Consider the following 23048-nt stretch of genomic DNA (forward strand, 5'->3'; position numbering starts at 1 on the left):
AACTGCATGTTGCTGTCGCCAGAGCGCTCCCCCCACCCCCCGCCCCTTCCCTCCTCCCCTCTCCTTCCGCTGGTGGCTTCGTGACTGACTCAGTGACAGCGCTCCGTCCGCCACAGGCACATCCCAGGGCTCGGGTCGAAGTGGCCGACACGGGAAGGCGCCGCCGAGAAGAGAGGGGAGGGGAGGGGGGGTCACGGAGGAGATGGAGCCCGGAGGCAGGAATGAGCGCGATCGGCAGCCCCCGCCGCTGCGATGCTGAAGGCTTGGAGATGTGAGTGCCATTGGCCGCAAGAAACTGGCAAGAGGCAGCGCAAGTCTTCGCCCTTCACCTTGTGACCCGCCAGCAGGGAAAGCACCTCCGGCTCTCACACTTGGTCACGGACTGGAATTGAACTCTCCCGCACACGCCGAGATCCTCTCGACTTCGCAAGGCCGACGTGGCACTTTCTCTTAGATTCTCCTCCAGACGGCCCGGCCATCAAGTTCGCTGCCGCGGAGATTGGGCTGCGACCTCCACGGACCCGCTACCGCTGAACGTCCTCCCCCCCCACTCCCCCCCAATTCCCTTCCCCTTGCTGGCCGAACGCGGAATGGGAACCATCTCCCCTGGCTACGACTTGTGCGGGGTGCGGGTCTGTTCCCAGGCAGAGACCCTTCGTAATTCCCCCTCGGACACATCATAGAGCCGGGCCCGGCCGCCACATATTTCCAGCTGCAGTCTTGTAGTCCCCGAATCCAACTCAGCCCCCTCTCGCTCTCCCCCCTCTCTCTCCCCCTCTCTCTCTCCCCCCCTCTCCCCTCTCTCTCTCTCCCCCCTCTCCCTCTCTCCGCCCCCTCTCTCTCTCCCCCTCTCTCTCCCCCCTCTCCCTCTCTCCGTCCCCTCTCTCTCTCCCCCCCTCTCTCTCTCCCCCTCTCTCTCTCTCTCCCCCCTCTCTCTCCCCCTCTCTCTCTCCCCTCTCTCTCTCCCCTCTCTTCGCTCTCTCCCCCCTTCGCTCTCCCTCCTTATCTCTGTGCATCTCTCTTCCTCCTCCTCTTGTCTCTGTGCACCTCTCTCTCTCTCTCTCTCTCTCTCTCTCTATCCACCGCGTCTGTGGACGGGATCTGCTCGCTTGGTCCGGGTTCCCTACCCACGCCGAGATGAAGGCCTCCAGCGTGAGGAAAGGGTGGAAGAGCGAGAAGGTGGATGAAGCGCAGGCTTTGGCTCGGAGCTGTGCGGGAAGACCAGACTTCCAGCCTTGTGACGGCCTCTCCATCTGCGCCACGCACACCCACGGCAGATGCTTCCAAAGGCACTGGTGCTGTCACTTAGGATGGTGTCACTGTAAGCAGTTTTCCTTATGGTTCTTCGTGTTTGTCTCTGATGAGCAGGGGTGGAATGTCACTTCAAATTACACAGAGGTCTGTATTGACCAGGGCGATTCGGTTATTTTGGATCAAGTACTGGGTGAGAATGTAAATCCAGGGAAAATAATGATATCTTAAGCTCGTACGAACAAGAGTCTAAAAGCTCCTTCCCATCGCCCTCACTTTAAAAACGTGTCCACTGATCGCCCTTTCAAGATTATAGCCCATCTAATGCTGGGTTCCACGGATCCCTATCGGACGCCAGTTCACTGGCAGGACACACTTCATTCCCGAAAGTACCGCTGTCAGAACCCAAATAACCAATTTTGCATCAATAATTGATAAGAACGTGAGCCGACGTTGCCTCCCAGCAGAAATTGGTCAGGATTGCTTGAAGCTTGCAAGAGTAGGGTAGGAAGGGCTGCCCACATTCATTGGTCCAGATTAAGAAGATCTGGTGATGTATGCCCAGCTGCAGTCTCACCTCATTAATCCAAGTTTCAGAGAAAGGGTTACTAGGAGAGAAATAATTTGCAAGAGGAGGTAACCTGAATACAAGAAAAAAAAGTTCCAATACTGATTTTTAAAAGTGTGGAAGTGGTTTGAGGCCAACGCCCCACAAATGATAACTGGTACATCAAATACATAGTAACAAAGTTCTAGTCTGTCAAATCTTATCTTTAACAATGTAATTCCTCATTCCGAGAACAATCTAAATCTTTTGTAAATCTTCTTTAATGCTTTCACATCCTGCTAATAATGTGGTGAACTAGAATGCATCTCCAATTTGCTGGTAGATCGATTTCAATCCTATATTTATTTACCTTTTATCCAGTGCCCACAACCACACATCCAACTGACAGCTGGTGTTTAACTTGCTTTACAGTACTGTATTTACTATCATACAGATGTCTTTGAAGGCCACGTCAGTCACATTTTGGAGCTTTTGATAGACCAGTAGTACTCTTCTACCTTCTTTTGATATTCCTTTCTGAGAACAGCATTATTGAGTCACTGAATGACAATGGTACAGAAGAGGCCATTTGGCCCTTGAGTCAACTACAGCAGTCCTGTGCCCTTTTTCCAAAGCCCTACAATGCTATTTCTTTCCAATTCTAGTTTGATCACTCCCTGAACGATAGGAGATAGCAACCCATTTTAACAAAACACTTAGCTGCCACATTGTGCAGGCTAACAATCCCAAGGGATGGATTCCAGGAATGAAATACAATGGCCAATCCAGTGGTAAAGTGTCATTACAGTTTATACTGAACTCCCATTACATCATTCCAAACAGTTTCCAGGTAGGTCCTATCCTGGTTTCTCATCCTAAAGATCCATCTGCTATTTTGCAGCCCATTTTTCCAGCTGACCCAGATCCCACTGCAAGCTTTAAAAGCCTTCCTCGCAGTTCACTCCACCTCCAATCTTGGTGTCGTCTGCAAATTTCATCTGCAAATCTTTCTCTTCCTCTTTCCTTTAATCAGGACAGGAACACATAAACTCTATATTCTCAAGTTTTCACCTTTAAAGGTTTCTCACTTAACAAGCGCATCTTTGCCCAGTAAACAACCTGCTCAAATCCACACTTGCCAGATCCTTTCTGATTCCATCAAAGTGGGCTTTCCTCCCATTTAAAATCTCCCCCCAAGGACCAGACCTATCCTTTTCCATAATTATCTTGAAACTAATCGCATTATGTTCCCTTGCACATACTTCCATCACTTGCTCTGCCTCATTCCTGAATAGGAGAACCAGTATTGCACTCTCTCTCTCTACTTGGTATTATGTATTGATTTGGGAAATGTTGCTGAACACATTTGGCCAGCTCTAACTCATCCAGCCTTTTTACAGAATGTGAGCCCCAGTCAATATGTGAAAAGTTAAAAATCACCAACTGTCACAACCTGATGTTTCAAGTTCAAGTTTATTGTCATCTGATTGTACCTGTAGATAGCTAACAGCACATCTCCGGACCAGAGTGCGCACACACACAAACACACACACACACACACACACACACACACACACACACACACACACACACACACACACACACACACACACACACACACACACACACACACACACACACACACACACACACACACACACACACACACACACACACACAGTACACCCTGCACACAAATGACATATATACATCACGATCCAAAATAAATATATACAAAAATAATAAAAATAAATAATCAGTTTCTAGGGTTGTTCAACTGTCTCACCGCCTGAGTGAAGAAGCCATTTCTCAGCCTGCCAGTCCTGGTTTTTATACTCCTTGAAGCTAGTGTCTCAAAGATACTGTGGGCTGGATAGTGAGGATCCTCAGTGATTCTCTGAGCCCTTTTTGAGCACTACTCCCTGTAGATATTATCAATAGAGGGAAGGGAGAACGCAGTGATCTTCTCAGCAGTTTCAATCACTCTCTGTATTGACCTCTGATCTGATGCTTCGCTGCTACTCTATCACACTATGGTGTAGCCAGCCAGGACACACTCTATTGTGTTCCTCTAAAACGTTTCTGCGATGTGGCCGGTTGAGTTGCCCTCCTCAACCTTCTCAGGAAGAGTAAGCACTGCTGCGCCTTCCTGACTATTGAGTATGTGTTGTGGGTCCAGGACAGGTCTGTGATAAAGCCTCTGATATATCGTGGGGACTGATCCTTCATCCTCCTGAAGTTCACAATCATCTCCTTTGTTTTGACAACATTGAGACTGAAGTTGTTGCTCATGCACCACTGTACAAGCCTTCCAACTTTCTCTCTGAAAGCTGACTCATCATTGTTGCCGATGAGGCCGACTTCCTCAGCACTACCTGCTCCTCACCTTTCTTTGTTTCATCTGCAAACTTGGCAGCAGCGTCAATCATTCCATAAATCATTGATACTGTACATGACATGTAAAGAAGCGGTCCCCTGTGGTATATTAGCAACTGGCAGCCAACCAGAATATGATCCCTGTATTCCGACTCTGGTTTCTGCCAATCACCCAATGCTCTACCCTTGCTGGCATGTTTCCTGTTATACCATGGCCTCTTACCTTGTTAAGTAGCTTCATGTGCAGCACCTTGTCAAAGGCCGTCTGAAAATTCAAATACACAATATCCAGTACATCTCCTTTATTCAGCCTGCTTGTCACTTCTTCAAATAATTCCAAAAGGTTTGTCAAACAAGATTTTCACTTGAGGAAACCTATTTCCTTTGGCCTATCTTGTCATGTGCCTCCAAGTACTCGGTAACCTCATCCTTGACAATCGACCCCAATGGATGCCAGTTTCTGTTGATTCCTGTAAGATCATTACCAGTGCCTCCACAATTAGTTCAGAACCTGAGGGTGCAATCCATCTGATCTGGGAAACTTATCCATTCAGGTTTCTGAACACTTTGTAATAGTAACTGCATTCATTTCCCTTCCCTGATACCCTTGGACATCCAGCCCACTGCTAGTGCCTTCCACAGTGAGGTCTGATGCAAAATATTTAGCTCCTCTGCCATCTCCTTGTTTGCCTTTATTATTTCTCTAACAGTCCTATATCTAGTCTCACTTCTCTTTTACTCTTAATATAATTGAAGTTTTTGCATCCTCTGAGGTTATTTGGAAGCCTACTTTCATACTTTATCTTTCCCCTCATAATGAATTTTTAGTTGCCTTCTGGAAATTTTTAAAACATTCCCACTAATTTTTGGTTTTGTGTATGCCCTTTTGCTCGTCAGCCACAGCTATGACATTTTCCATTCAAATATTTCCTCCTTTTTGGTCTGTATTTATCCTGCAACTTCCCCATTTTTTGCAGAAACTTCATCTGTTGCTTTTCTGCCGTTTTCCCTACTAATGCCCCCTTCCAATCTATTCTGGCCCTGTTCCTCCCTCATGCCTCTGTAATTCCCTTTATTCCTCTGAAATACTGACACATCCGACTTTAGTTTCTCCTTGTTAAATCTCAAATATGTTGAATCATATTGTGATCACTGCCCCCTAATGATTCCTTTACTTTAAGCTCTCTAATCACCTCTGCTGCATTGCACAACACTTAATCCAGTACAGCCGATCCTCTCGTGGGCTCATCAACAAGCTGTTTGAAAAAGCCATGTCGTCGGCTTTCTACAAATTCTCTCTCTTGAGATCCAGTCCCAACATGGTTTTCCCAATCTACTTGCATGTTAAAATCCCCATGATTACTATAATATTGCCTTTCTGACAAGCCTTTTCTATTTGCTGTTGGAATTTGTGTGCAGATCCTGGCTATAGTTTGGTGGTTTGTATATAACTGCCAACAGTCACCCAGCTACCCACCTCCTGCCTCCTAGGTGTGACTACCTCCCTGTAACCCATTGGTTTTCAAACTGCCCCCCTAACTCACATTCTACCTTAAGTAATCCCTATGCCATCAGTGCTCTGTGATTAGTAAGGGATTGCTTAAGATGGTTATATGAGTGGGAAGGGAGGGTTGATAATGACTGCATTAGACCCAATTGTTACTGAAATATTTTGCTTGAGAAAAATTGTCATTGGCCCATTTCCTTTGGAGTTATGAAACCATGCACATAACGAGTCCATTAGGGATGATTAAAACAGTGGTTTTCAAACTTTTTCTTTCCACTCACAGACCACCTTAAGCAATCCCTTACTAATCACAGAGCCCCTATGGCATAAGGGATTGCTTAAGGTGGAATGTGAATTTAGAGGGGGGGGGGAGTTTGAAAAGCACTGCTGTAATCCATCACCCCCTCTGCCTCCCGAATGATCTAGAGTTCATCCAACTCCAGTTCCCTAATGCTGACTATGAGGAGCTTTCAGGTGAAGTCGTCATGTGGGACACAGGTGCCTTCCCTGATTTACCACATCCTACAAGTGGAGCAGACTACTGCCTTGGCTGCCACCCCACTGCTCTTTTTGGGTAATTATAAAAAGACCTCACTTGCCCTCACCAACTCTGACCTGTGCTTTCTTGCTGAAGCCTTTGTTTTTCCCAAGAGTGCCTCTGTCACTGTTAGCTCTTGCAACACTTCCTTACCCTTTGCTCACTGAAGTCTCTCAAGCCTAAGTCCTGACCCTTACAGTGGGTCACTCCACTTGAGCTTCCCTTCTTTTTATTGGCTGCTGGTTCAACCTCTCTCACAAATCAAATGCTGATCGCTGAGTCCCTGCTTGTGCGCTTTGTTTAAATGTAAAAGGCAACTCAAAGAACCCGACACTCATCTCCCAGTAGCCTTCCTCTGATCCTCAAAGAACTCCAGTAAATTGGTCAAACACGACCTGCCCTTCCTGAATCTATGCTGCATCTGCCTGATGGAACAATTTCTATTCAGAGTTCCCTCTATTTCTTCCTTCATGACAGACACAAAGCTTACCTGATTTGCCCAATCTATGTGCTTTCTAAAGTTCCCCATGACAACTGCTGTCCCATTCTTGCATGCAACAGATATTTTATTATTTGGTGGCCTATCGTTGTCTATAGGCCACCTCGTTATAAAATTACAGAGGCAGTGTCATGATCTTTTCCCTTTACTCTCGACCCAGATGGATTCAACCTTTTGTTTCTTTGGTCTCATGCTGTCTCATCTTATTTATTGCTCTGATCTTATTTATTGAGAGTGCTGCCCCACCTCCCTCACCGTCGTTGAAGGGCTCAAAATGTCAGATATGTATTTTAATCTTATTATAAAAGCCCTCGTTTGACTTGCTGAGTTTCTCCAGCGTTGTGTTTTTATTTTCAACCATGGTGTCTTCAGACTTTCGTCTTTTACTTCCCTCACCCTCCTACCTATCTTTCTGAAAGAGCTGATATCCTTAGATATTTAATTCCTGGTCAACTATGCCCTGCAGTCATGTTTCTGTAATGACCACTAAATCATACCTCAGCAAGGAAGTTGCTTCGAATACTATGGGGATTCGGGTAAAGGGTGAACTTTATTGTCCTTTTCGAATCCAGAACTCTTTGTGGCTTTTGCACTTGACATTTCTGTAACCCACTCTTTCTCTTTCCTTGCAATGCTTCCCTCTGTCTTTCTGCCTGGATTCTCATCTCTTTGTCATATTAGTTGAAACACCAGCGCCAGCAAATTGTCCCCCTCGGCCATTGATCCTAGTCCTGGTCAGGTGTAGACCAACTGATTTGCACTGGACCCATTTTCCCCAAAACTGGGCCCAATGTCCCAGGAGTCTGAATCCCTCCTCTCTGGAGCACTGCTCAAACTGTATATAGGTATCCTATCTATTCTGCTATGCCTTCTCTAATTAGCATGTGGCACAGGTCATAATCCCTTTTTTCAATCTTTTTATTAATCATATTATAGGTAAACTATACACGAGGAGAGTAGGGGTACATCGTCACTATATTGTCATCATATGATCTAACATATTGCATTACACCACAATTAACGAACATGTTCTCATCTCCTCAAACCAATGGTTCAGGCCTTGGCCCTATTTCAGGAATGAAAACCTTCTCGATGTTGCTACAGAGTTTCTCCTTCATGTGTGTGTATTGCACACCATCTGGGAGACCCGAGCACAGACGTTTTTGTCTATACTCCTTACTATAGGATCCCCAACCTCTACAGCTCTGCCATTTTTTTTTTCCTGTCCACCTGTACACAAAAGCACTTACAGTCACCTTCCCCTGATATGCCATCTCCCCAACAGTACTTCTCTTTTGGAGGCAGATGACCACAGGGGACTATCTTCCTGCTACTGCTCTGTCTGTTGGTCACTCATTCCTAATCTTTCCTTTGGCCCTAAACTGCAGTGTGACACTGTTGGGGAGATAGGGAAGGCGGCAGTAGCCAAGATCTCGGCACTGAGGGTGTTGGTTCTGCTGCACAGGAAGGTAAGAGACAGAGTGGCAGAGTTTTAGTCCGTAACATTCTCAGCATGGCAGATGCTCCAAAGCGAATCCAGTCCTGTGATCTGTCAAGAGCTTTAGCTGAACACATGTCCCATATGTGTTTCCCATACAGCAAGTTTGCTGATGACACTAAGATTAGAGGTGTTGTGGACAACAAGGAAGGCTTTCAAAACTTGCAGAAGGATCTGGACCAACTAGAAAAATGGGTCAGAAAATGGCAGATGGAACTTAATGCAGAAAAGTGTGAGGTCTTGCATTTTGGAAGGACAAACAAAGGTAGGACATACACAGTAAATGGTAGGGCACTGAGAAGTGCAGAGGAACAAAGGGATCTTGGAATAAAGATATACAATTCCTGAAAGTGGCTTCACAGGTAGACAGAGTTATAAAGATAGCTTTTGGGATCTTTGCCTTCATAAGTCAAAGTATTGAGTACAGGAGTTGGGATGTTATGATGAGGTTGGATAAGACATAGGTGAGGTCAAATTTGGAACATTGTGTGCAGTTCTGGTCGCCAAACTATAGGAGCGTTATCAGTAAGATTGAAAGAGTGTAGAAAAGATTCACTCGGATGTTCCTGGGTCTTCAGGAGTTGAGTTACAGGGAAAGATTTAACAGGTTGGGACTTTATTCCTTGGACCGTAGAAGAATGAGGGGAGATTTAATAGAGGTTTAAAAAATTACGAGGGGTATAGACAGAGTAAATGTTAGTAGGCTCTTTCCACTTAGATTAGGAGAGATAAGTGCAAGAGGACATGACTTTAGGGTGAAAGGGAAAAGGTTTAGGGGGAACTTCTTCACTCAGAGAGTGGTGAGAGCTGCCAACCATCATGGGGAATGCAGGCTCACTCTTAAGCTTTAAGAATAAATTGGAAGATACATGAATGGGAGAGGTCTGGAGGGTAATGGAATGGGTGCAGGTCAGTGGGACTAGCAGAATGATATTTTGGCACAGACTAGAAGGGCTGAATGGCCTATTTTCTGTGCTGTAGTGTTCTATAGTTCTACATGTAGTCACTAGGAACACCAGCAGCCTCCTTGAGTCTCTTCATCGTGCAGGAGTAGTATGGCACATCACCTTGTCAATTGGTGGCAAATAAGATGCAGTTTTGTGCTGTAGATGATCGTGTTGAAAGTGTTGGCAGAATGGCCGTTGAATGGAGACTTTCACCATGAGCCGCATTTGTGCCTGGCGTTGGAAGGATGTGCAAACGTGATAAAAGAGTTGAAATGTGTTGCCACGAATGGCTGTGGAGGCCAAGTCATTGGGGAGACAAAGAGTGGAGATGGTTAAATTTTTGATTTGTAAGGGGGTCAAAGGTTATGTGGAGAAGGCAGGAAAATGGGGTTGAGAGGAAGAATACATAAGCCATGTTTCAAAATGTAGAGTGGACTCATGGGCTCATACATCAGACATGACTTGAATGGCCTATTTCTGCTCCAATCTCTTATGATCTTATGAAAATAAATTCCTCCTCCTCTCAGACTGGTTAAAAAAAAATCATTTGATGCTACTTTCAAAGTGCAGCTTTTTATCCCCCACTCTATCCCAATTATACATCAGTACCAGCTCTCATGTATGCAATTAATAACAGTGGGGTGGGGTGGGGAGAGGGAAAACGGGATATTGTCATGGAGTTGTAGAGTTCTATATCATGGAAGCAGGCCTTTCGGCCCCATTTGTCCATGCTGATCAAGCTAGCCCCATTTGCTTGCATTCGGCGCATATTCCTATTTTAATCTTTTTAAATTTTAACATACAGCACGATAACAGGCCCACCCTTGCCCACGAGTCCGCATTCCCCCATATACACCAATTAACCTGCAAACCCCATACATTTTTTAGAAAACCCACGCAGACACAGGGGGAACGTACAAACTCCATACAGACAGCACTGTGATGTTGCTGCAAAACACCGAATTTCTTGACTTGTTCATGGCAATAAATTCTGATTCTGAGGTTTGGATTTTAGACCTGTTGTATAAGATGACCCCTGATTTTAAGGTGACATTTTTATATTTTAAGGATCGTCCAATCCGTCAGCATATACAGTATTCTGCCTGGAGGTCAGTGACTACTGGAGTTCCACTGGGATCTGTTCTGTGCCCCTGTTGTTTGTGATTTTTATAAATGACCTGGATGAAGAAGTAGGGGGATAGGTCAGTAAGTTTGGAGATGACACGAAGGTTGGTGGTGTTGTGGATAATGTGGCACGTCGTCGTAGGTTACAGAATGATATAGACAGGATGCAAAATTGGTTGGAAAAGTGGCAAATGGAGTTCAATCTGGTTAAGTGTGATGTGATGCATTTTGGAAGGTTAAACCTGAAGGCAGAGTACAGGGTTAATGGCTGGATTCATAACATTGTGGAAGAACAGAGAGACTTTGGAGTCCAAATCCATAGTTCTCTCAAGGTTACTGTGCAGGTTGATAAGGTATTTGAAAAGGCTTATGGTATGCTGGACTTCATTAGTCGGGTGGGGGGGGGGGGGGTGGTGGATTGAGTTCGAGTCATGAGGTAACGATGCAGCTCGAAAAACTCTGGTTAGGCCACACGTGAAATATTGTGTTCAATTCTGGTTGCCACATTACAGGAAGGATGTGGAAGAGGGTGCAGAGGAGAATTACCAGGAAGATGCTTGGATTGGAGATTGTGTCTTATGAGGCAAGGTTAACAGAGCTGGGGCTTTTCTCTTTGGAGTGAAGAAGGATGCGAAGCAATTTAATAGAGCCCACAAGATAATGAGAGGACAGTCAGCGCCTTTTTCCAGGGGTGAGGGTACCATACACCAGAAAACATATATATAAGGTGAGAGAAGGAAAGTTTTTTTTTGGGGGGGGGGGGAAGGGGGTAAGTTTTTTTTAAAAAAACAGAGAGTAGTGGATGCCTGGAATGCATTGCCAGGGGTGGTGGTGGAGGCTGGTACCTCTGTGCCCTGTGATGGAATATCTTTAATTCTTTGCATTCCTGGTATCGTTCCTGTAAATCTCTTTTGAATCCTCTTTAAGAGAATAGCATCATTATTTGAGTCCAGTGACTAGGAATGGCCAGATGTTTCCAGCTGAGACCTGTGACTTAAAATGGTCTCGCCCATTGCTCATTCCTCAGTGCTGATCGATAAAGCCAAGCCCTGTCAACTTTTATGTTTGTGCAATAGAATTCCATTTTCTCCTTAAACTTGCATAATTTAGTTGATATTCTGCTCAAAATTTTCACTCCCAATCTATGTCTTCACACTATTTTGCATTTCATTCCATTCCTAATGAGTCACATCACATGACCAGTGAAGCAACTTTTCATTCTTTCGATATTTCCAAATCATATGTGCTGTGCAATTTCTGAAAGAGATCACTTTATACCCAAATTCAGGTCATTACCAACCCTGGAGCCACATATACCTCTCTCCAATCAGAGAAGCCATCACTTCGTCACCAATCTCCATTCTGTGCCTTAGACATTAATATCCATGCCACAACTGTCCCTTTAACACCATCCGCTTGGAGTCTGAGATCTATTTTCTGTCATTTAATCATTGCTGGTGTTGACCACAGATGAGTTTTATAGTGTTACATTGCAATGTTATTGCTGCAGTTTCATTAACCAGAAAACAACCCAGAGAAGTGGATCTGATTTGTGGAAGATTTTGTTTTCCATTTAAAAAGCAGATTAAATGTGGAAACATCAAATGTGCATTGTCTAAAATCAAGAGAGAAAAGAATGAAAATATACAGCAGCCATATCAGCATTAGGAAACAGAAAGCCATTAGGGGTTTGAATGGACACATTTATCCCAGCTGCCCAAAATGTCAACGCTGTGTTTCTCTTTAGAGAGGCTGAGATACTGGCTGTGTTTAACCCCATCCCCTCTGCAAAGACCACTTACTTCTACTCCCATAACATCGTCCATCTCCATCTCTCATTTGTCTGATCTTCTGAAACCATTATTCAACCGTCTATAGCCATGACACTTGATCGTTCCAAAGTTGGCTTGGGCTTTCTCAGCCTGTGCACATACAAGTTTATACAAAACTTTCTGTTGTCTACATTACAATCTCCTTCATTTATTTTTTTTTAAATTCAGACATACAGCACGGTAATAGGCCATTTCAGCCCATGAGTCCGTGCTGGCCAATTTACGCCCAATTAACCTTCACCCCCCCCCCCCCCCACCCCCGGTACATTTCGAATGGTGGGAGGAAACTGGAGCCGCCGGGGAAAACCCACTCAGACATGGGGAGAACATAAAAACTCCTTACAGACAGCATGGGATACGAATCCTAATCGCTGGCACTGTGAAAGGTGTTGCGCTAACTGCTACGTCAACCGTGCTGCCCCATCTCTATCTATTCATCGCCACCAATGTTTCGGTTTAAAGTCCTCATCCTTACCCATGTCTCTATCACTGTCTCTGGGTTCACATATTTGTGTTCCTCCATTCCTTAATCTCTTCACCAGACCAGGCTCCAAATTGCAATTCTTTCTCTCATCCTCTCCACCTTTAAGACTCTTCTTAAAACCAAGCTGCTCAAAAATCCTTTTAGGTAGTCAATATTTATGATGGCAATAAACCAGCTGGGAGAATGTGACAATTCAGTTATTGACAATAACCTGATCATAAGTAAAGAGCTTGGCACTTATTCCATTTATGTGGATGAGGAAATGACTTGATTGCTCTGCCCCCTGGTTACCATGAAAACAGTAGAACAAGTGAAGATGAAATGATCTCCGGAAATAATAAGAACTCAAAACCAGAAGCAGCATCAGGATTTTTTATGAAGCCTGGAGCCTGCATCATTGTTTTGCAAAATAGTGGCTGTATGCTTACATCAAATAAGAATGAAAAATGTAGTGAATCTTTAAGAATTAATGGAGACAACATGGATATAAAAGTCTCATTTAGAAAATAACAGAAGTAAATTTAAACTTTTGGGGATTTTTTTCTCACAAGTTTGAATAGTTGTTGTTTGAATACTTCCAGGTAAAATACCATGAGTAATTGCAGGACTGATTCTCTCAAGTCTTCATGGGATGAGATATAGAATCATTTAGATCTGAATTCTTCAGTCAGTCTCCTGATGCGGTAACTGGCAATATTCCACCGTCTGTCATACTGATTCCTCGGCACTATATCCAATTTGTAAATGATGTGCAAGATAAAAACATAAAAATGTAAAACTACAAGCAGCAGTAAACAATATAGCCTCTTGAAATCAGATTGGACGGTTTCTGAAGATTACAGTCAATTCTGTGACATACTGGCTCTATTTCCATTTCCTTCATTGTGCCCAAAGATTGTCAATTGCTTAAGTTTGAATGTACTTGATGAAGCAGATACAGTACTTTGCCACGGAGAGTCCCAAAAACTTTCAACTCTAGTAAGAAATTCTAGTAAGAAATGGCTGATCTCGTCGAACACAGACCATAGGAAGAGGCCCACGAAGTCTGTGCTGACCATGGTGCCAATTTAAACAACCCCATTTGCCTGCCCATGCCTGTCTAAGCATCTCTGAAGTAATTGCTCTTATACCTGCTTCCACCAGCAATCCTAGTAGTACACTCCAGATACTCACAACTCTCAGTGGAAAAACTTCCCACTCAAATCTCCTTAAAACTTTTACACATCTGACCTTAAATCTTTGCCCTCTAGAATCTGACATTTCTACCCTGGGGGAAAAAAAGTCTTTGTCAGACAAAGAATGTACAGCACAAGAACAGGTGCTCTGTCCAACCATGTCAGTGTCTGGTAAAACTCCTTTAAACTTTCTCCCTCTCTACGCTATTGATGTCCATCATAATTCTTTTTTAATGATACAGCACAATAGATGGCCTTTCTGGCCCATGAAGCCAGTGCAGCCTAATTACACCCAATTAACCTACCAACCCCCAACGTTTTGTAGGGTGGGAGGAAATCAAAGCACCAGGATGAAATCTACACAGGTCAAAGGAAAACGTACAAACTGGTTACAGACAGTGCTGGACTTGATCCCGAGTCGCTGGCATTGTAATAGCGTCACGCCAACCGCACTGCCGTGTTGGATAAGGTTTTCTCATCATGCCCCTTGTACCCTTGTAGTTAAAGGGAATCAAGGGGTATGGAAACAAAGCAGGTAAAGAGGACTGGTCACATAATCAGCCAAGATTGTATGAATCATGGAGCAGGTTTGAAGGGCTGAAGGGCCTTCTCCTTCTCCTATTTTCTGCCTTTTAATTTGGGGATTCATCCACTCCACCTTTTCATTGTATCAAAGATGCACAGTCTGGAAATAGGTCATTCAGCCCAGCAGGTCCACACCAGCTCCAGGGAACCCAACTGCATCAGTACTGACTTTCCCCATAGCCGCTAACGCCAAGGTGACTCAAGAGTTTATCTTGATCCTTCTTAAATGCTGTTGGTGACTCCGTTTCCACCAACGGGTCCAGAAGTTCACTTCCGGTGGGTGCGATAGGTCCCCCTCAAATCCCCTCTAAATCACTTACTCCTGATCACAAGTCTGTGTAATCTTGTTTTATCCACTTTAATTAATTTTGTGTGTGTTTCAATGAGATGACCTAAATATATGAATATCGGCCAATCTCCTCTTCCACCAGCAACGTCATTCTTGACGAGGGTCAATGATGCGTTAACATCAAGTCAGGGTCCAACAATAAAATGTGCTGATGCTGGGTCTTTATATTTCACTTTGCAACATGGTCATTGCTTTGACACTTTACATATGAGTATCTAAAAAAGAGAAATTGTAACAACTTGCTCTTGACTTTCAATGTTATTATCATTGCTGAACACTGTGTAACCTGAGCGTCACCATTGACGTTAAACTTTTGGCAGATCAGCCGCATAAACATTCTGCGGAGCAACTTGCCTCCTGATTCTCCAAAACCTATACACTGTCCAGTATTTCTCCGCAGAATGAAAATAAATATAACAGGCCTATAAGTAAATCTTGGTCCACAGTTTTAGGAACAGCTAATTAACAATTGACATCAAAAGACCACAATAATTTCCCTTCCAAAGTCCACCAAAAGTTTTAAACCTCCAGAAGAACATAGAGCATTACAACAGAGTACAGGCTCCAAACTCAACAGGTCACGCAGCATTTACTTAGGGAATCAACAATTTGGGCCTGAGCCCTTCATCAAGGTATGAGCAGGTGCCTGAATAAAAAGATGGGGTGGAGGAGGAGGGAGGAAGGTGCAGAGGAGGAGCACAGGCCAATAGGTAAGAGGTCAGAGGTGGACCCAGGTGGGAGGGTAGAAGAGGAAAAAAAGCTGAGGTTGGTAACTCTCTGAATGGAGAGAGAAGAGAGGGGGAAAGGAGACAGAGGGATTGGGAAAGGGATAGACAGAGGAGGAGGGGGAATTTAATGGAAATTAGAGGTGGAGGTTAATGTTGTCTGGTTGGAGAGTGCCCAGATGTTGTTCCTCCCATTTGTGGGTAGCCTCGGTTTGGCAACGCACGAGGCCATGGATAGACATGTCAATGTGGGGATGGTGTGTGGAATTAAAATGGTTGGCCATTGGAAGGTCCCTCTTATTGCAGTGAACAGAGTGAAGTGCCCCTGGGCAGTCCCCGGTCTCTCCGATGTAATGGACACCACAATGGGAGTAAATAACTCCTTCAGATTCACAAGTGAAGTGTGGCTTGAAGAACTGCTTGGAATGGTGATGAGGGAGGAGGTGCGAGTGCAACGTGGAGCATCTCCTTTGGTCACGGAAGGAGGTACTGAGAGGATGATTAATGGGAAGCGATGAGTAGACAAGGGAATCCTGGAAGGAGCAGCGGAAAGCAGAGCGGAGAGGCTAGGGGAAGATGTGTTTAGTGGTAGGATCAATTTAGTAGGTGGCAGAAATTGCAAAGGATAATATGTTGGATGAAGAGGCTAGTTGGGAGGTAGGTGAGGACAAGGAGAATATGGTTCTTGTTGCGTCTCGGGACAGAGGGCGACAGGGCGATGTGCAGGAAATGGAACAGATATGGGTAAGGGCTGAGGTGACAGCAGTATAAGGGAAGCCATGCCATTTGAAGAAGGAGGGGATCTCGGGTTTTTTGGAATGGAAGACCTGGCTGGAAGCAGATGCATTGAAGGCGGGGGAATTGAGAGAAAGAAATAGAATCCTTGCAGGGGACAGGATGCGAAGAGGTGTAGTCAAGGTAACTATGGGAGTTGGTAGGTTTGAAGAAAATAATTGATGACAGTTTGTCTCCCAAGATGGAGACAGAGAAATCGAGAAAGGAGAGAGTGTTGCTGGAGATGGACGGGGTGGAAATTAGCAGCAAAGTGCATTTGTCAACGTCGTGGAGGAAGAGTTGAGGAACCTTGCCTATGTTGACTTGTAGCATGGATTGCTCCACCTAGCTAACAAAAAGTCAGGCATAGTTGGGACCCATGTGTGTACTCATGGTTACCCGTAGTCGAGCCAAATGACAGCTCTTGAACACCTTCTCTTACTTACCCCTTGGACAGGACCCCACAAAGAAACATCAAACCACTGTCTCACGCATCATCACTAACCTCATCACTTCTGGCCAGTTCCCTCTTACAGCCTCCAACCTCTGTTTCCCAACCCCTCACTGCCTGGTTCTACCTCCTATCCAAGATCCACAAACCTAATTGTTATGGCAGATGCATTGTTTCCGCATGCTCCTGCCCCACCAAACTGTTGTCTGCCTACCTTGAATTCATTTTGTATCCCCAGATCTCCGAGTTCAGTTCCTCCCTACCTACATGCATGATACCTCACATGTCCTCAATTACCAACAACTTCCAGTTCCTTGGACTCGACTGCCTCATTTTCACTATGGATGTCCAATTTCTATTCACCTCAATTCACCATACTTCATTTCTGCAAGCCCTTCATTTCTTTTTCAATAACACCCAACCAGTCCCCCTTCACCACCACTCTCCTCCAGGTGGCAGAACTTGTTCTCACCTTCAAAAACTTTCATTCATCCCACTTTCTACAAGTTAAAGGGGTAGCCATGTGTACTTGCATGGATCCCAGCTCTGCCTGGCTTTACATTGGCTACGTGGAGTAATCCATGCTAAGAAGCCTCAACAGACAAGGCCCCTCAACTCTTCCTCTGCTACATTGACAACTATGTTTGTGCCGCCTCATGCACCCATGACGAGCACGTCAACTTTGTTCATTTTCCTGCTGTCACCCCAACCTCAGATATACTTGGTCCATCACTGACAACACTGTCCCCTCTCTCCATCTCTCTGTCTCCCTCATGGGAGACAAACTCTTTTAACAGATTGCTTCTACAAAGATATAGAGTTACCTCAACTACATCTCTTCACACCCTGTCCCCTGTAAGGATTTTATTCCTTTTTCCATCACATCTGTTCTCTGGATGTCCTATGAAACTTGCTATTGTCACCCCAGGGAAAAGGTCCCTCTCATAATCTACCTCTATAAACTCATCTCTCATCCTTCGTCATCTGTAGACGAAGCAGCATCTATTGAGAGGATTCTTAAGGATAGGATTGATGAGCTTTTGGAGAAGCACAGTCTTCTCAAGGACAGTCAGCATGACATTGTGAGGGGAAGGTCGTGCCTCACGAGTCTAATTGAGCTTTTTGAGGAGGTAACAAAAGAAATTGATGAAGGTAGGGCAGTATGGATTTTAGTAAATAATTTGACAAGGTCCCCATGAGAGACTCGTTCAGAAAGTCATGAGGCATGGGATCCACAGAACCTTGGCTGCATGGATTATAAATTGGCTTGCATGTAGAAAGCAGAGAATAGTGGTGTAAGGGAAGTATTCTGCCTGGAGGTCAGTGACTACAATTCCAACAGTGACTGGAGTTCTGCAGGGATCTGTTCTGGGACCCTTTCTCTTTATGATTTTTATAAATGACTTACGTGAAAAAGCAGAAGGATGGGTCAGTAGGTTTGCAGATGGTACTAAGGTTGGATGAATTGTGGATGATGCTGAAGGTCATTGTAGGTTACAAATGGATATAGACAGATTGCAGAATTGGGCGGAAAAGTGGCAAATGGAGTTCAGTCCGGGTAAGTGTGAAGTGATACATTTTGGAAGGTCAAACCAGAAGGCTGAGTACAGGGTTAATGGTTGGATACTTAACAGTGTGGAACGACAGAGGGATCTTGGGGTCCAAATACATACATCTCTCAAGGTTGTTGTGCAGGTTAATAGGATAGTTTAGAAGGCCTAAAGGGTGCTGGGCTTCAAGAGCCGAGAGGTCATGTTACAACTCTACAAATCCCTGGTGAGACCACACTTAAGGTATTGTGTTCAATTCTGGTCACCTTATTATAGGAAGGATGTGGAAGCTATGGAGATGCTGCAGAGGAGATTTACCAGGATGTTACCTGGATTGGAAAATGTCTTATGAGGCAAGGTTAGCAGAGCTGGGACTTTTCTCTTTGGAGTGAAGGATGAGAGGAGACTTAATAGAGGTCTGCAAGATTCTGAGAGACATAGATAAGGTGAACAGCCAGCATCTTTATCTTAGGTCAGGAATAGCAAATGCCAGGAGACTTTTCTACAAAATGAAGGGAGGAATATTTAGGGGAGACGTCAGGGGCAAGTTTTTAAAAAAAAAACAGAGTTGTGGGTGCCTGGAATACCTTGCCAGGGGTAGTGATGGAGGCCGAAATATGAAGGGCATTTAAGAGTCTCTGAGACAGGAACATGGATGAAAGAAAAATAGAAGGTTGTGAGGAAGGAAGGGTTTGGTATTTTTTTGGTAGGAATATATAAGTCGGCACAACATCAAGGACCGAAGGGCCTGTACTGTGCTGTAAAGTTCTATGTTTGAATGCTGAGTGAGTCTGGAAGGTAACATAAATGCAATGCAATATTGAGATTGATGGAGAATGAATTGGCTCTCTTATTTTCAGAAATGAACAAGCTGAAATATCCTGACTATTTGGTCTAGTGTCACATTGTACAAACTGATTTCAAAGAAGTCTTCAAGGTGGGGCCAGATCCATATTTTAGAAGAACAAATAATTTGAGATGGATTTGTTAGACAGTGCAAGATAGAATCCAAAAAGATTTTACAAGCCTATTAAGAGAAAAGGGTCACGGGGACAAGAATAGATATCGTTAAGGATCAGGATCGATGTGTAGAGCCAGAGAATGTGGAGAAGATCTTAGATGAATATTTAGTGATAGTGTTAACTGTGGACCAGGATAAGCAGGAGTAGGAGTGGAAAGATGTCACTCAAGAATGAGTAAGCAAAGAAGCGGGAGAGGCTGGTGTGTGAGGACCTTTGAGACACTTGGATAACTACATGGATAGAAGGGGCTTGGAAAGGTACGGGCTTAATACAGGCAAGTAGGTCTAAAGCTTGACACAGACAAGCTACACCTGTGGACCTGTTTCCATGCTATAAGAGTCCATGACTTTAAGTGCGATCATTGTTTGAGTTTTCTCCAGAGTTCTGTGGAGGTGTTACTTCTTATTCACATATAAGCTCTAATTTAGAACTAAGGCTGACAGTTTGAATTGTTACCATCACACAAACCTTGAATATAAATCACAGTCTGATTGCAGCAGGAGGAAAACACAAACAGAATATGATTTGATCAGATGTCATGTGATTAAATCTCGAACAGTATCTTTACTGAGAGCTGGCAGCCTTTTGTTGCACCGTACTCACCTGGCCATTGTTAGTCTCTTACTTGAAGCCAAGACACTGGGCAGCAGGGAAGTGCATGTAAAAAGCCAAAAGTCAAATGAGCAGGAATGGGTTTCATGGCTCAGATGGGGGGAGGGTTGGGTAGAGCAAAAGATCCCATCCTCCAGCCTAAATATTCACTCCCTCCACTGCAGTGGCCCCACTGCGTGCAACTTGTGGAACTCTACCAGGTGAAATTGTTGACCCCAGTGCATTAGATACTTTGAAAAGGAAAGTGAATGTGGACCTAATAGAACACTACTGCACAGAAACAGCCCCTTCACCCTCATTATTATTCTGCCTAGTCCCACTGACCTGCACCCAAACCATAGCCCTCCATACCCATCTCATCCATCTACCTATCCAAATGTTTCTTAAATGTTGAAATTGAGCCCGCGTTCATCAGCCAACAGCTCGCTCCACACACTGTGTGAAGTTCTCCCTAATATTCCCTTTAAATATTTCCCCTTTCATCCTTAACCCACGTCCTCTAGTTCTTGACGGCCAACCTCAGTGGAAAAGCCATTTACTCCATCTAGGTCCCTCACAATTTTGTGTACCTCGATCAAATCTCCCCTCATTCTTCAATGCTCAAGGGAATAAGATTCTAACCCATTCAACCTTTCCTATAATTCAATTCCTCAAGGCCCAGCAACATCCCTGGAAATTTTCTCTGCACTCTTTCAATCTTATTGATATAATTCTTGCAGGTAGTGACCAAAGCTACACACAATTCACCAAATCTGGCCTCGCGAATGTCTTGTACAACTTCACCATAACATTCCGACTCCTGTATTCAACACTTTGATTGCTGAAGGCTCTGTATGGCTGAAAGGATCAAAGGGTTATGGGGTAAAACACAAGAGTCTGCAGACGCAGTGATTGAAATAAAAACACAATGCTGGAGAAACTCAGCAGGTCAAACAGTGTCCATTATATAGCAAAGGTCAAGATAGATAACTGACATTTCAGGTTTGAGCCCTTCATCAAGGTATGGAAAAATGTAGGCAGATGCCTAAATAAAATTATGGGGGGAGGAGTACAGGCCGAGAGGTCATAGGATTATAAGAGAGGGCGGACACACCTCCAAATATGTTTGGGGGGGAGGGGTTGGCTCTGTGAATGGAGAGGGAAGGGGGTGGAGGAAAGGAGACAGCAGGATAGGGAGGAGAGGGAAATCAGGGAGTGGTCATGTTAATTCCAAATTCCATAAAGGAGTTATGGGAAGAAGGTAGGAATAGGGTACCGAGGACACATGAAGAGCATTGATTGTTTTGAATGGGGGAGAAAGCTCGAAGGACAGAATGGCCTTCTCTTGCTCCTATTCTATGTAATCTTCAAAATACAGTCACTCATCTTGGTTCTCCTGAGAGCATCTTCCAAACCCACAACCGGCATCAGCATGGAAAGGGTATGAAGGTCAAGGGAACATCACCACCAGCAAATTCCCTTCCAAGCCACTCCCCATCCTGACTTGGAAATGCATGGCTGGCCCTTCATTGCCATGGGATGAAATGCTGAAGATTCCTGGCCAAGAGCATGGCAGGAATACTTCTATCAGAAGGACTCCTGCGATTCATTTAGGCCTCTCCCCACTCTGGGGCATTTTGAATTGAACCATAACTCCTGGCCCTGCCCACAATCTCATGCTCAATACAAAGATTACATCCCAACATTTAAGACAGGTGAGGAAATTCCAGTCTTAGTGAGGGCCAAGCTTCTCTTTCCACCCCAAAACATTAAAAAAAATATCTGAAATGAGCTTAAATTCCAGGCTCTGATTCTGTCCCTGATCCATAGTTGTGGAGGAGAAGCGATAAGGGTATCCCAGTGCCTGCTTCAATATAAATTGCTACCAATTTATATTGGCTGCTCATAAAGATTAGGTTATAATTTAATCCACAGGAAAATAGCAGGTTCATTGCCAATGTCATCACCTTTTCAAACATACCGGCAGATATAAATTGAGTCCACTGCTTTCTGCAATGGTAATTATCCTTGATTTAATTGTAATAAAAAAATCACCTTAATAATTTTAATTAAAGCAAATATTCTGCTCTGATGACTTACTAAAAGTACTTTATTAATTAATTCCTGGCTTCCTTCATTTTCTTTTGTGCAGAGAGCTTAAGATAAATGTTCTTGCCTGGTTCAGTGGAAAAGTCAATATGAGTTTACAACAGGAAAAGAAGCAAAGGATGTTATTTAAAGTGTCAAATCTATGCTCAAGCTATCAATTGCAGTGGAGAATGAATTTGCAGAGGTCACTCACCTCTTTAAAATAAAAGACAGCCAAATGCCTGTAATAGCTGGTTTTGTGAAGGCCTCAATGTCAGAAGAGTAATTAAAGGAGAATGATCAAAGTAGCATGATTTGTCTAGTGGTTAGCACCCTATTACAGTGCCAGTGACCTGAGTTCGAATCCGGCACTGTCTGTAAGGAGTTTGTACACTCTCCCTGTGTCCACGTGGGTGTTTCCTCCGGATTCCTCCCACCCTCCAAAACGTATGGGGTTGGTAGGTTGATTTATCACATAGGTATCATTGGGCAGCACAGGTTCATGGACCAGAAGGGCCTGTTACTGGGCTGTATCTATAAATAAATTTTTAAAAATCACATGGTGCAGCCAGGAGTGAAAAGTACAATAGTTCTGAGAGAGCTCTCACTATAAAATAGAAGACAACAACCAGTATTCCAGATAAATTAGCCAGATATCATATCTGGATGGGAATAAAGAGTGGTTCTCAACCTTCCCTTCCCACTCACATCCCACTTTAAGTAATTCTTATGCCATCGGTGCTCTGTGATTAGTAAGGGAATGCTTAAGGTGGGATGTGAGTGGGAAGGGAAGGTTGAGAATCACTGCTCGAGACCCAATTGTTACTGAAATATTTTGTTTGAGAAAAATTGTCATTGGAGTTAGGAAACCGTGCACATAATGAGGTACGATTAAAACAATGGTTTTCAAACTTTTTCTTCCCACCCACATCCCACCTTAAGCAATCTCTTACTAATCACAGAGCACCGATGGCATAGGGAATACTTAAAGTGGGATGTGAGTGGAAAGAACCACTTCACTAAATGTTGATTTTACCTTTTGAATTACATTTGTATTGTGAAGGAATGTCACTGCCACCATGACATTTACTCATTACTCCAGAGGGATTTAGGTGCTCAGAATTTATTTTTAAT

General features: G+C 44.1%; 1 protein-coding gene across 1 annotated transcript in view; it reads left to right on the forward strand.

Annotated features, from left to right (window-relative positions):
- The first annotated feature begins 946 nt into the window (after nucleotides 1-946).
- The window catches only part of LOC138761687 (UPF0524 protein C3orf70 homolog), a 52115-nt gene continuing 30013 nt past the window's right edge, over nucleotides 947-23048 (forward strand). Inside the window, exon 1 of the mRNA XM_069934257.1 lies at nucleotides 947-1321. Coding sequence (XP_069790358.1) covers nucleotides 1138-1321 — 184 coding nt within the window. The 5' untranslated portion in view covers nucleotides 947-1137. The remainder of the gene's footprint in view (nucleotides 1322-23048) is intronic.

The sequence above is a fragment of the Narcine bancroftii genome, chromosome 4, assembly GCF_036971445.1.
Source record: "Narcine bancroftii isolate sNarBan1 chromosome 4, sNarBan1.hap1, whole genome shotgun sequence".
Lineage (NCBI taxonomy): Eukaryota > Metazoa > Chordata > Chondrichthyes > Torpediniformes > Narcinidae > Narcine > Narcine bancroftii.